General features: G+C 40.4%; 1 protein-coding gene across 2 annotated transcripts in view; it reads right to left on the reverse strand.

The window, feature by feature from the left end:
• The window catches only part of pitpnbl (phosphatidylinositol transfer protein, beta, like), a 44,183-nt gene that overhangs the window by 14,752 nt on the left and 16,804 nt on the right, over positions 1-12,627 (reverse strand). For both annotated transcript variants that reach the window (XM_090192904.1, XM_021624308.3), the window contains 4 exons: positions 12,281-12,364; positions 7,561-7,638; positions 7,255-7,362; positions 2,567-2,689 (listed from right to left, as the gene is read on the reverse strand). In XM_090192904.1, coding sequence (XP_090049030.1) covers positions 2,567-2,689; positions 7,255-7,362; positions 7,561-7,638; positions 12,281-12,364 — 393 coding nt within the window. The remainder of the gene's footprint in view (positions 1-2,566; positions 2,690-7,254; positions 7,363-7,560; positions 7,639-12,280; positions 12,365-12,627) is intronic.

Below are 12,627 nucleotides of genomic sequence, written 5' to 3' on the forward strand. Positions count from 1 at the left end.
AAGCTTGGCACACCTGTATTTGGGGAGTTTCTCCCATTGTCCTCTGCAGATCCTCTCAAGCTCTGTCAGATTGGATGGGGAGCATTGCTGCAAAGCTATTTTCAGGTCTCTCCAGAGATAGTCGATCAGGTTCAAGTCCAGGCTCTGGCTGGGCCACTCAAGGACATTCAGAGACTCGTCACAAAGACACCCCTGCGTTGTCTTGGCTGTATGCTTAGGATTGTTGTCCTGTTGGAAGGTGAACCTTCGCCCGGGTCTAAGGTCTGAGCGCTCTAGAGCAGGTTTTCATCAACTTTGCTCTGTTCATCTTTGCCTCGAAGAAATAGTCCGGACAAAAATCTGGTTGCTAATTATTTTTCGTTGCGAAGCAATCAATGAAGGCTGGCTAACATTCATGTCACTTGCTAGCTAACAAGCTGTCGACAGCAAACAAAGATGTAAAACTCTCCAGCTGAAATGACAGCAAACTATCTGCATTTGTTTGTTTTAGCTGTTTTCTTTTGACATCTCTTTGGATATATACAGTGCATTTGGAAAGTATTCAGCCACCTCGACTTTCTCCACATTTTGTTACGTTATAGCCTTATTCTAAAATTAATTAAATATGTTTCCCCCCCCCCTCAATCTATACAGAATACCCCATAATGACAAAGCGAACCGTTTTTATTTTGGCAAATGTTTTAAAAATAAAAGGTGTGCCTTACATAAGTATTCAGACCCTTTACTATGAGACTTGAGATTGAGCTCAGGTGCATCCTGTTTCCATTGATCATCCTTGAGATGAGAACTTGATTGGAGTCCACCTGTGGTAAATTCAAATAATTGGACATGATTTGGAAAGGCACACACCTGTCTATATAAAGGTCCCACAGTTGACTGTGCATGTCAGAGCAAAAACCAAGCTATGCGGTCGAAGGAATTGTCCGTAGAGCTCCAAGACACAATTGTCTCGAGGCACAGATCTGGGGAAGGGTACCAAAACATGTTTGCAGCATTGAAGGTCTGCATGAACATAGTGGCCTCAATCGTTCTTAAAAGGAAGAAGTTTGGAACCACCAAGACTCCTAGAGCTGGCCGCCCAGAGCTGGCTGCCCAGAGCTGGCTGCCCAGCCAAACTAAGCAATCGGGGGAGAAGGGCCTTGGTCAGGGTGGTGACCAAGAACCTGATGGTCACTCTGACAGAGCTCCATAGTTCATCTGTGGAGATGAGAGAACCTTCCAGAAAGACAACCAATCTCTGCAGCCCTTTATGGTAGAGTGGCCACATGGAAGCCACTCCTCAGTAAAAGGCACATGACAGCCACTTGGAGTTTGCCAAAAGGCACCTAAAGAAGGGAAAGGAGGATGCCTAGTCAGTTGTCCAACTGAAAGTACTGAACTGAAATGTGTCTTCTGCATTTAACCCAACCCTGTGAATCAGAGGAGCGGGGGGGGGCCTGCCTTAATCGACATCCACGTCTTTGGCGCCAGGGGAACAGTGAGTTAACTGCCTTGTTCTGGGGCAGAACGACAGATTTTTACCTTGTCAGCTTGGGGATTCGATCCAGCAACCTTCCGTTTACTGGCTCAACGCACTAACCACTGCCAGACCATGAGAAACAAGATTCTCTGGTCTGATGAATTCAAGATTGAACTTTTTTGCCTGAATACCATGTGTCACGTCTGGAGGAAACCTGGCACCATCCCTACGGTGAAGCATGGTGGTGGCTTTGAGGATGCTTTTCAGTGGCAGGTACTGGGACACTAGGCAGGATTGAGGCAAAGATGAACAGAGCAAAGTAGAGAGATCCTTGATGAAAACCTGCTTCAGACTAGGGCGAAGGTTCTCCTTCCAACAGGACAACGCAGGAGAAGCTTCAGGACAAGTCTCTGAATGTCCTTGAGTGGCCCAGCCAGAGCCCAGACTTGAACCTGATCGAACAACTCTGGAGATACCTGAAAATAGCTGTGCAGCGACACTCCCCATCCAATCTGACAGAGCTTGAGAGGATCTGCAGAGAAGAATAGGAGAAACTCCCTAAATACAGGCGTGTCAAGCTGATAGCGTCATACCCAAGCAGACTCGAGGCTGTAATCACTGTCAAAGGTGCTTCAACAAAGTACTTTGTAAAGGGTCTGAAAATTACATAAATTATGATATTTCCATTTGAATAAACTTTTAAAAATATCAACCTGTTTTTGGGGTACTGTGTGTAGATTGATGGAAAAAAATAACAATTTAATCAATTTCAGAATAAGGCTGTTACGTAACAAAATGTGGGAAAAGTCAAAGGGTCTGAATACTTTCCGAATGCACTGTATGTATTTTGTCACGCATTCTAACTATTTTTAAAGTGAGATTTCCAATGCTCTTTGTCTCGATCTGGTTTTATATGTGCCATTTACAAGAGTAAAAGGTATCAATGAATATAACTCCTCTAAAGTAGATAGTACTGCTCCTTTTTCACAAGTGCATTAACACCAAATTGAACACTATTGGAGACTGTACAGGTAATAGTAAGGACTGTTTAGCAGGCAGAAAATGGTGCCCAATATTCATTCAATATCAGGGTTTATGAATGCATACCTGGTCCAGCTCTCTCTGTGTCTCCTCCTCCATCCGGCGGATGTCATCCATGGTTAGGTTCACCCAACGGTCTAGCCAGCAGAAGAGCTGCCGATGGAAATTAGTGAAGAGGCGCTTTTCTTGCTGCTCCAGGAGGGGGAGGGATGGAGGGCAGAAGAGGGGATATGAGTGTGGTGAGAGAGATATATTCTTATGGAACTCTTTTTCTAATTGTCACTGCACTGATCTTAAAGTGACTAGGTACAAACCAGTCTAATGACGACCTTTTACCCTATTGTCTTCACCAGTTTTTTTCCAATCAGTACAGATGAAAGGGAAGAGACAATGAGAGGATGTGTTTTTAAGCAGTCGAGAGAGCAGGGGTTCTCAACCTTTCTTACACAAGCAAGGCCCCACATTAGAATTTTCTTATTGATCAATCCTAAATCTAGTAGGGCATGTCAATCTGCTTTACATATATAAAAAAAAGGTAATTGGAATGTACTACCACAAAGAGATCATGCAGGACAATTGATTTTTTTGTTGGGATCTTTGAGGGCTCACTCTCTGGTAGGGATATGCATTTTACAGCAGATCAGTAAAGTGAAACGGTTCTTAAAACAAACATAAAAACAACACATTTAAATATGTTGTTCTTGAAGACAAAACTGAATTATTCAAGTAAAACTCTCGCTGCCCTACTACATGGATGGTTATATAGACTGGAGCAGTTATTCTGAAAATCCTAACGTGTCTTTCTATTGTGAATACGTGTTTGTCATTACTTTTTGACAAGTCATACAAATTGCTGTTAAGCCCAAACCTAGCCAGAAGTTGACTCTTAATCCAATTCTGAGACATTCAACTGCTTTTATCTTGCTCCATGTTATACCAGCACTAATGTATGTGCCATTTGGAATGTTGAGTGAAATACTGTTGAAATTCTGTTTTATCACATACATTGTCAATTTGAACAATTTAACCCATTAGGGAAATATTTGTATTGTACAGCAGTATACAATAAAACCCTCCTCCCCCTGTTGAGAACCAAACAACTACTGCAGAGTAGAGCAGAGGTGTAAATGTGGTTAAAAAAAGGTATCCACGTGACTTTTTTTGTGGTATTTAGGCAGTGACATGGTCAAATAAAACCAAAAATGTTTTGGGTTACTGCTATCATGTAGACTCAATTCACACAGATAGATGGTTCGAGATAATATACAAGACAGGATCATCAGAACTAAACAATAAATACATGCGTATACACATACATCAGTGTTTCCCAACCCTGGTCCTCGAGTACCCCCAACAGTACACCTTTACTGTTATAGCCAATAGAAACGCATTGAATAACACATTTGTACATGACAAAACATGTCAATCAAAAATAAATCAGAAGGAATCTAATTTTTAAGTGTCTGTCCAAGTGTATATCTAAGAAAACTCAGAGGGAACATTTTCGTTTTTTAGACCCATGTTTGGTCACATTATAATGACACTGACACTTTTCACCCCACATTGTGCCCTTTTTACAGCATGGTACTGGGTTACCTTTATACGACTACCCTGAAGCTTGTGTGCATCGCAGAGCAACACAACTAACACCTTCTTGTTCGTGAGAGTCTCCCCTTACGATATTGGTGACAGTCGGTTGTGAGAAGACCTCTTCAAAATGATGACGTCTGCGACATAGTTCAGAGGACTGCCGTAAAGCTCTTGGTTATAGATGTGGCCATAAGCCAAAATCCATTGGCGGATGATGTTGGTACTATTTGAGTATTTAAAACCTTTTATCTGAATTATTTGTTTTAACTTAGACTGGCTTACCCCGGCCTCAGACCATTTTAAGAATATTTGTCTCGACTTTAACCTGACTCAACTGATTGCAAAACCCACACGGATGAATGTAAAAAATCCAGCAAATGCCTCACTGATTGGGGGCTATCTGTCAGAATTAGGTCAAAAGTACTTGTCCAGTGGTGTCTTTGCTAATTATCTCAGGGATCACTATTCTATAAAAACAGGTCCGGTCCTTCGTTACATAGCAGAAAACAAATCATTCCGTCAACACTCATTCCGGGTATTGGCTATGGCGATATCTATATATAAATACAGCTGCCACTGTATTGAACCCATTGGATGCAGTTGATCATAGCGCATTGCGCTTTATTACGGGTGATAGGTTCAGTACACATTGGATTTTGAATCAGAAAGTAGCCTGGCTCCCTTTGAAGTCTTGTAGATCGATGTATTGCATTATTTTTGTTTATAAAGCCCTCTTGCATAAACTTCCACCATACCTTACCTCATTCTAACTTTCAGATGTAGAAGTTACCAGACCCGGATTCAGGGATGTCTAACCCTGTATACTAGGCAGTGTCAGAGGAAGGCCCACCTGGACTATTTACATTGACACCCCGCCCTTTGTTTTTACACTGCTGCTACTCGCTGTTTATTATCTATGCATAGTCACTTTACAAATTACCTCGACCAACCCCTCACATTATATAGTGCAGGAAGGGATGGGCTCTTAACCAAATGTGCTATTTCGCATTGTTTGTAACTTATTTTGTACGTAATGTTGCTGCTACCATATTGTTATTTTACTGCTGCTCTTTAATTATTTTAGACTTTTATCAATAATTCTTTGTGGTATTTTTCTTAAAACTGCATTGTTGGTTAAGGGCTTGTAAGTAAGCATTTCACTGTTGTATTCGGCGCATGTGACAAACACAATTTGATTGACTAGGTACCAGTGCCCCCATGTATATAGCCTCGTTATTGTTATGTAAATGTGTTGTAGATTTTTTTGTAAACTTTAGTTTATTTAATAAATATTTTATTAACTCAATTTCTTGAATTGCATTGTTGGTTAAAACCTGTTGTGTGTAGGGGGCAGTATTTTGATGAAAAACGTACCCAAATGAAACTGCCTATTTCTCAGGCCCAGAATATGCATATAATTTTCAGATTAGGATAGAAAACACTCTAAAGTTTCCAAAACTGTCAAAATATTGTCTGTGAGTATAACAGTACTTGAGGAAAATCCAACCCGGAAGTGCTGTTTTTCCTGAAAGCTCTCTGTTCCATTGCCTGCCTTCGCTCCATTTAAAGGGATATCAACCAGATTGTTCACACCATGGGGAAGCCATAGGAAAAGCAGTCTTTAGACATAGTTTCAGGCTTTTATTTTGACAAATGAGCAAGAAAGATCACATCGCATCATTGTATGGCTGGGTGCCAGCAGCGTTTTGCATGCGCAACAGCTTGGAGCAGACATTTTCTCTCTCTCGCCTATTGAAGAAGCTACAGTCCTGGTTAAAATATTATCGATTATATATTGTAAAAACAACCTGAGGATTGATTATAAAAAACGTTTGACATGTTTCTACGAATTTACGGACACTATTTGGAATTTGTCTGCCCGGTCGTGACCGCTAGAGCCTGTGGATTTCTGAACATAACCCGCCAACCAAATGGAGGTATTTTGGATATAAAAATAATCTTTATGGAACAAAAGGAACATTTATTGTGTAACTGGGAGTCTCGTGAGTGCAAACATCCGAAGATCATCGAAGGTAAGCGATTCATTTTATTGCTTTTCTGACTTTTGTAACAAATCTACTTGGCTTTTAGCTGTTTGTAATGTTTTGTCTGCTGAGAGAGATGTCCTTACATAAACGCTTGGTATGCTTTCGCCGAAAAGCTTTTTTTGAAATCTGACACGCCAGGTGGATTAACAACAAGCTAAGCTGTGTTTTGCTATATTGCACTTGTGATTTCATGAAAATTTAATATTTTTTGTAATTTAATTTGAATTTGGCGCTCTGCAATTCAGCGGATGTTGACGAAAATGATCCCGGTAACGGGATGGGTGCATCAAGAAGTTAAGGGCTTGTAAGTAAGCATTTCAGGGTAAGGTTATACCTGTTATATTCGGCGCATGTGACAAATTAAATTTGATTTGCTTGTGAATTGTTGCATTATTGACGAGTGAAATTATTATTTCACACTATTATTCAACAGTGTAAAATGTTTAACATTAAAAGTTGTTGGCAAAGGTGGCGCAGTGGTCTAAGGCACTGCGTAGCTGTATCACTAGAGAATCTCTGGTTCGAGTCCAGGCTCTGTCACAGCCGACCGGGAGACCCATGGGGCGGCGCACAATTGGCCCAGCATTGTCCAGGTTAGGGGAGGATCTGGCCGGCAGGGATGTTCTTGTCCTATCGCGCACTAGCGACTCCTGTGGCAGGCCAGGCACAATGCACACTGACTTAGTCACCAGGTGTACGGTGTTTACTCCACCACACTAGTGCGGCTGGCTTCCGGGTTAAGCGGGCATTGTGTCAAGAAGCAGCGCAGCTTGGCTGGATTGTGTTTCGGAGGACACAGGTGTCTCGGCATTGGCCTCTCCCAAGTCCGTACGGGAGTTGCAGAGATGGGACAAGACTGACTACCAATTGGGGAGAAAAAGGGGTAAAAAAAAAAAGTGTAGAAAAAAATAAAACACAAAAGACAAAATAAAAACAAACACTACTGTGATGTTCACTGTAAATTTGAGCTGCGCAGCAAGAATCTTGCATTGCCAAGCCACATCCAAAGGTAAGAAAAGGTTGTAATTTCAATATAAAAGTTTAAAATCTGGGGATCTACGAAGAAGACGGTGCAGCAACAAGTCTAATGAATGTAATGATGCTCTAAGCTCTTACCTTGTGAATAAAGTTCTCCACTCGTCCCTGCAGCCCCCACCAGCGGAAATGCACCGTTACAAGCTTATAGGCAGTCATATAGGGACAGTTACTGTTGTGGAGCTCCTTCTACACAGTAAAAGAGAGATTGAACAGACAAACAAGGGGAGGAATGAGAGAGGCAAAGGATTTAACATGTAAATCACTTTTCTATTCAATGCTAGATTGGGAAAACAAATATGCTTCTTTTACTTTGAAAATGTCACACTGCCTTTATGATACATAAAATCTATGGTAAAATATGGTAAAGTGTAATTTCAGACATGCCTTCCATCCTGGTCCCAGGGGTCCTCTTCCAGTTTTCTCAGAATGGAAGATGGCTGGGTCTTCCTCTGGCTTATAGTCCTACATATGAAAACAGAATTTAATATGTATACATTTTACATATAGACTACAGTATGCATAGAATAAGGAATTAGACATGAACCTTCTTAAATGGTATAAAAGTCAAACATTTTGGTCAGGGAGTTAATCAACCATGGTTTGCCAGTGCTGTGATAAGAAATGTGTTGTAAAACAATAAATGTTAAGTATTTATCTGCACTGTATGTTTATTAGCTAGCCAGACCGTTTTAGAAGAATGATTCCATGCCTATGAAATCCTTAAGAGTCTATTGAGAGTCTATTGACACACCCATGTGTCAATCTAAATAACAAAAAAGTGGAAGTATGGAGGTAGTTTAAGTTGAACAAAAATAATAGGGTTACATGTGTGCAAAAAAAAGATAAGCTCAGGAAATATTACATCTCCTAGATATAGGACAGACACTTTAAAACCATATGATTTATTTTTTGACTGTCTTCTTGCCATTTATTAATGTGTTATTCAATGCGTTTCTATGGACTATAGTAGTAAAGGTCAAATTCTTAATTTTTGTTATACCTAAAAGTCTAGATCAAATAGCGAAATGATCCATGGTATGAATAGGGCTGTTAGAGTCATGGCCGCAGTCAAATTCCACCTGACAATATTCTCATGGCTTCTGGAAGGAAATGCTGTCGGAATGCTCAACAGGTGTCGCTCATTCAGCCGACAAACTTTCAACCGGTTCTCCCCATTAAGCAACGCGTCGGAGTCAGAGGCCGAGCCTTCTCTGGTCTCTCCTCCACAAGTTACAGGATCTGAGCCGCCAAAGCCTCCCACCATTAGCGCTGACAAATTGAAAATCCTAGTCCTTAGCGACTCCATTACCCGCAGTATCAGACTTAAAAAGAATCATCCAGCGATCATACACTGTTTACCAGGAGGCAGGGCTACCGACGTAAAATAACAACTCAATGTTTATATCCCAGGACAAATTAGCTAGGGACAGCTATCCCAATTGAGACCGTGTCTGTGCCTCGATCTAGGTTGGGCAAAACAAAACACGGCAGTGTTCACCTAAGCAATCTCACAGGAATAAAGACCTCCATTCCTGGCATTATTGAAAGAGATAGTGATATCTCACATCTCAAAATAGGGCCACTTAATGTTAGATCCCTCACTTCCAAGGCAGTTATAGTCAATTAATCACTGATCATAATCTTGATGTGATTGGCCTGACTGAAACATGGTTTAAGGCTGATTAATTGACTGTGTTAAATGAGGCCTCTCTTCCTGGTTACACTAGTGACCATATCCCCCCACGCATCCCGCAAAGGCGGAGGTGTTACTAACATTTACTATAGCAAATTTCAATTTACAAAAATGACTGCATTTTCGTCTTTTGAGCTTCTAGTCATGAAATCTATGCAGCCTACTCAATCACTTTTTATAGCTACTGTTTACAGGTGTCCTGGGCCGTACACAGCATTCCTCACTGAGTTCCCTGAATTCCTAAATCGGACCTTGTTGTCACGGCAGATAGACATTTTTGGTGACTTTAAAATTCACATGGAAAAGTCCACAGACCCACTCCAAAAGGATTTTGGAGGCATCATCAACTCAGTGGGTTTTGTCCAACATGTCTCTGGACCTACTTACTGCCACAGTCATACTCTGGACCCAGTTTTGTCCCGTGGAATAAATATTGTGGATCTTAATGTTTTTCCTCATAATCCTGGACTATCGGACCACCAATTTATTACGTTGGCAATCGCAACAAATAATCTGCCTAGACCCCAACCAAGGATCATCAAAAGCCAGTAGTCTAATCTATAAGTGGCAAAAGCATGGATTAACTTTTCTGCATCATTTTTGGACTAAGTTTCAGATTTTTGCAATGTTACGAAGATGGAAAAAAGCTGTCCTTGAAATAGTCTAAGCATTATATCTGGGACAAATAATTCACTAAACCTTAAACTATGTCTCGTAATGAATGATGTGGAAAGTGAGCAAGTTGAGGTGGCTAAATTGCTTGGAGTAACCCTGGAATGTAAACTGTCATGGTCAAAACACATTGATACAACAGTAGCCGAGATGGAGAGAAGTCTGTCCATATTAAAGCGCTACTCTGCCTTAACACTATCAACAAGACAGGTTCTACAGGCCATGGTTGTTGTCACACCTAGACTACTGTTCAGTAGTGTGGTCAGGTGCCACAAAGAGGGACTTGGGAAAATTGCAGTTGGCTCAGAACAGGGAAGCACGGCTGGCCATTAAAAATACACAGGGCGCTAACATTAATAACATGCATGTAATTCTCTCATGGCTCAAAGTGGAGGAGAGACTGACTTCCTCATTACTTGTGTTTTTGTAAAAGGTGTTGACAAGCTGAATGTAACGAGCTCATGAATATAAGCTCCCCGCCCACTTAGACCATTCCTTTAGGCTTCCAGATAGTTTGAGATGAAATAAAATTGTCTTTAATTCTGAGTATTTTAATAGCGTAAAAATATTATGGGAACGTTATGGTCATTCAAATACTATTTTTACTTGGGAAATAGGATGACTGTGCGGGACTTTAAACAAGGCCCACAGGAACAGTGGAAGCAAAATAGCCCCAAACATCAAAGATCCACCACCATATTTTACAGTAGGTATGGGGTTCTTTTCTGCTTATGCATCCTTATTTTAACACCAAATCCACCACTGGTGCGCGGGTCCAAAAGAGGTCTATTGTCATGTGATCTGACCATAGCACCAGTTCCAATCCAAGTGCCAATGCCATTAAGCAAACTCCAAGTTTTCATTTGTTGGATGACATGAAAATAGAGCTCTTTGACCATGCACGCCAGTGGTGGGTATGTCATCAAAATAAGGATTCATAAGCAGAAAAGAACCCCATACCTACTGTAAAATATGGTGGTGGATCTTTGATGTTGTTATGAGGCTATTTTACTTCCACTGGTCCTGGGCCACTTGTTAAGGTCAATGGCACCATGAACTTTACCCAGTACCAGGACATTTTAGCGAAAAACCTGGTTGCCTCTGCCAGGATGCTGAAACTCAGACAAATGTGGATCTTCCAGCAAGACAATAACCCCAAGCACACATCAAAATCTACAAAAATGGTCTCACAGTCCCCGGACTTGACCACGACAGGGCCGGTGTTATGGATTTTACTGAGTTACAGCCTTAGGGCTCAAAGTGGAGGAGAGATTGACTTCATCACTACTTGTTTTTATAAGAAGTGTTGACAAGCTGAATGCACCGAGGTGTCCGTTTAAAATACTAGCACAGTTAGGACACCCATGCATACCCCACAAGACATGCCACCAGAGGTCTCTTCACAATCCAAGAACAGACTATGGGAGGCGCGCAGTACTACATAGAGCCCTAATCCACATCAGGTAAATTGATGCAAGCAGTAGAATCAGATTATTATTTTTATTATCTTATGGAACAACAGGGACTGTGAAGAGACACGCACACACACAGGCGCTAGCACATGCACTATACACACACGTAAATTGTAATATTGTTGTATGGTGGTATTATACATTTTATATTATAGATATGTAGTAATAATGCTATATGATGTACCATTTTATTTTTTGCTTAATGTGTAATGTAAGTGCCTTAATGTGTTTGGACCCCAAGAAGAGTAGCTGCTGAGCTAACGGGAATCCCTAATAAATAGAAAAGCAAATGTAACCTAATTTTTTAAGTGATTTGTTTGACAATAAGATGAAAACATCATGACTGGCTGAGTTCATGCAACATTAAAAAGGTAATACATTTTTACAGTACATTTTTTAATTCCATATCTACTATAAAACACTTTTTTTTTTTTTTTTCTAAACTAGGCCCAGGGAAGAAAATGTACCCCCCAATGAAAATCAAAGGCCCATCCAAATGATTCGTTAAGGCGCTGGCCCTGAACCCCTTTGAAAACTTGTGGTTTGAATTGAAGAGGACAAGGCTGACAAGGCCGTTGAAGGCCGTTTAGTCGTGATAACCCTGAAAAAAAGCAACTGTTACAGCCAAGTTTGCTACTATGCACTCGAATGGTAAGACAAAGTGGCCCTGACACATGAATATTGCACCTCTGCTGGAGTTCAAATCAGACATTTTTCAGTTTAATTGTGCTGCCCAAACTCAGTTTCCACTTCCATCAACTAGGGATGTAAAACAACTGTTTACTGTTAAGTTTGGAACCACCTCTTCAATGTTGGGTGATTATCTTCATCCCACTTTAGCCTAAATGAAATGACATACATTTTTTTAATGATACTTAAACTTTTAAATTTGTCTCATCTTTACAAGTACAAGAAGAATGGCTTTGAATGTGGATGGGTTGTCAGGTTTTCATAAAAAATATCGACATATTCAATGTAAATATTTTATAAATTTGATAGCAGCTCCCAGGTTGAATATCCCTGCAGCTATCATTGTTCATTTACAAAATCATGACATCAAAAACAAACAGAACAAGAGGTTTGATGTTTTTGGGGTAAGATGAGGGTAAGAGTGGTCCTAGCCTCATTATGTAATTTTCAACAATTAAGGAATGCGTTTAATTTCTTGAAGTTACAAATCAGCAACAGGGATTTTATGGTTTAAAAAAATCCATTTTAAACACAAATAATTCATTTTCTCTAGAGGGGGTCTCTAAAAGGAACTTACCACATCATCAACTTGTGATCGGTCAGCGATGTCAATTGGAACAACCTCAGCCTCCTCCCATTCCTCTGGGGAAAGACCATGGGGCTTCAAAGAGAAAGTGAGGGGGACTTATACTGTTAACACGTTTCCACTGGTGTAATAACAGAATAAGAAAAAAAGTGACATCACATATACCTTCATAAATACAACAGAGTTTATTATCTCTGCATAAATTCATGCAGAATATATTGGTAAAGGCATTACAAATCGAGAAGATTCTGAATTTCAGAATGATATTTAGTTTTATTATTGCCCAATCCCAATACCGTGTTAAGTCTGCATTAGTGTAATAATTACTTGAAAAAAAT

The sequence above is a fragment of the Oncorhynchus mykiss genome, chromosome 12, assembly GCF_057628025.1.
Source record: "Oncorhynchus mykiss isolate SJ-2025 chromosome 12, ASM5762802v1, whole genome shotgun sequence".
NCBI lineage: Eukaryota > Metazoa > Chordata > Actinopteri > Salmoniformes > Salmonidae > Oncorhynchus > Oncorhynchus mykiss.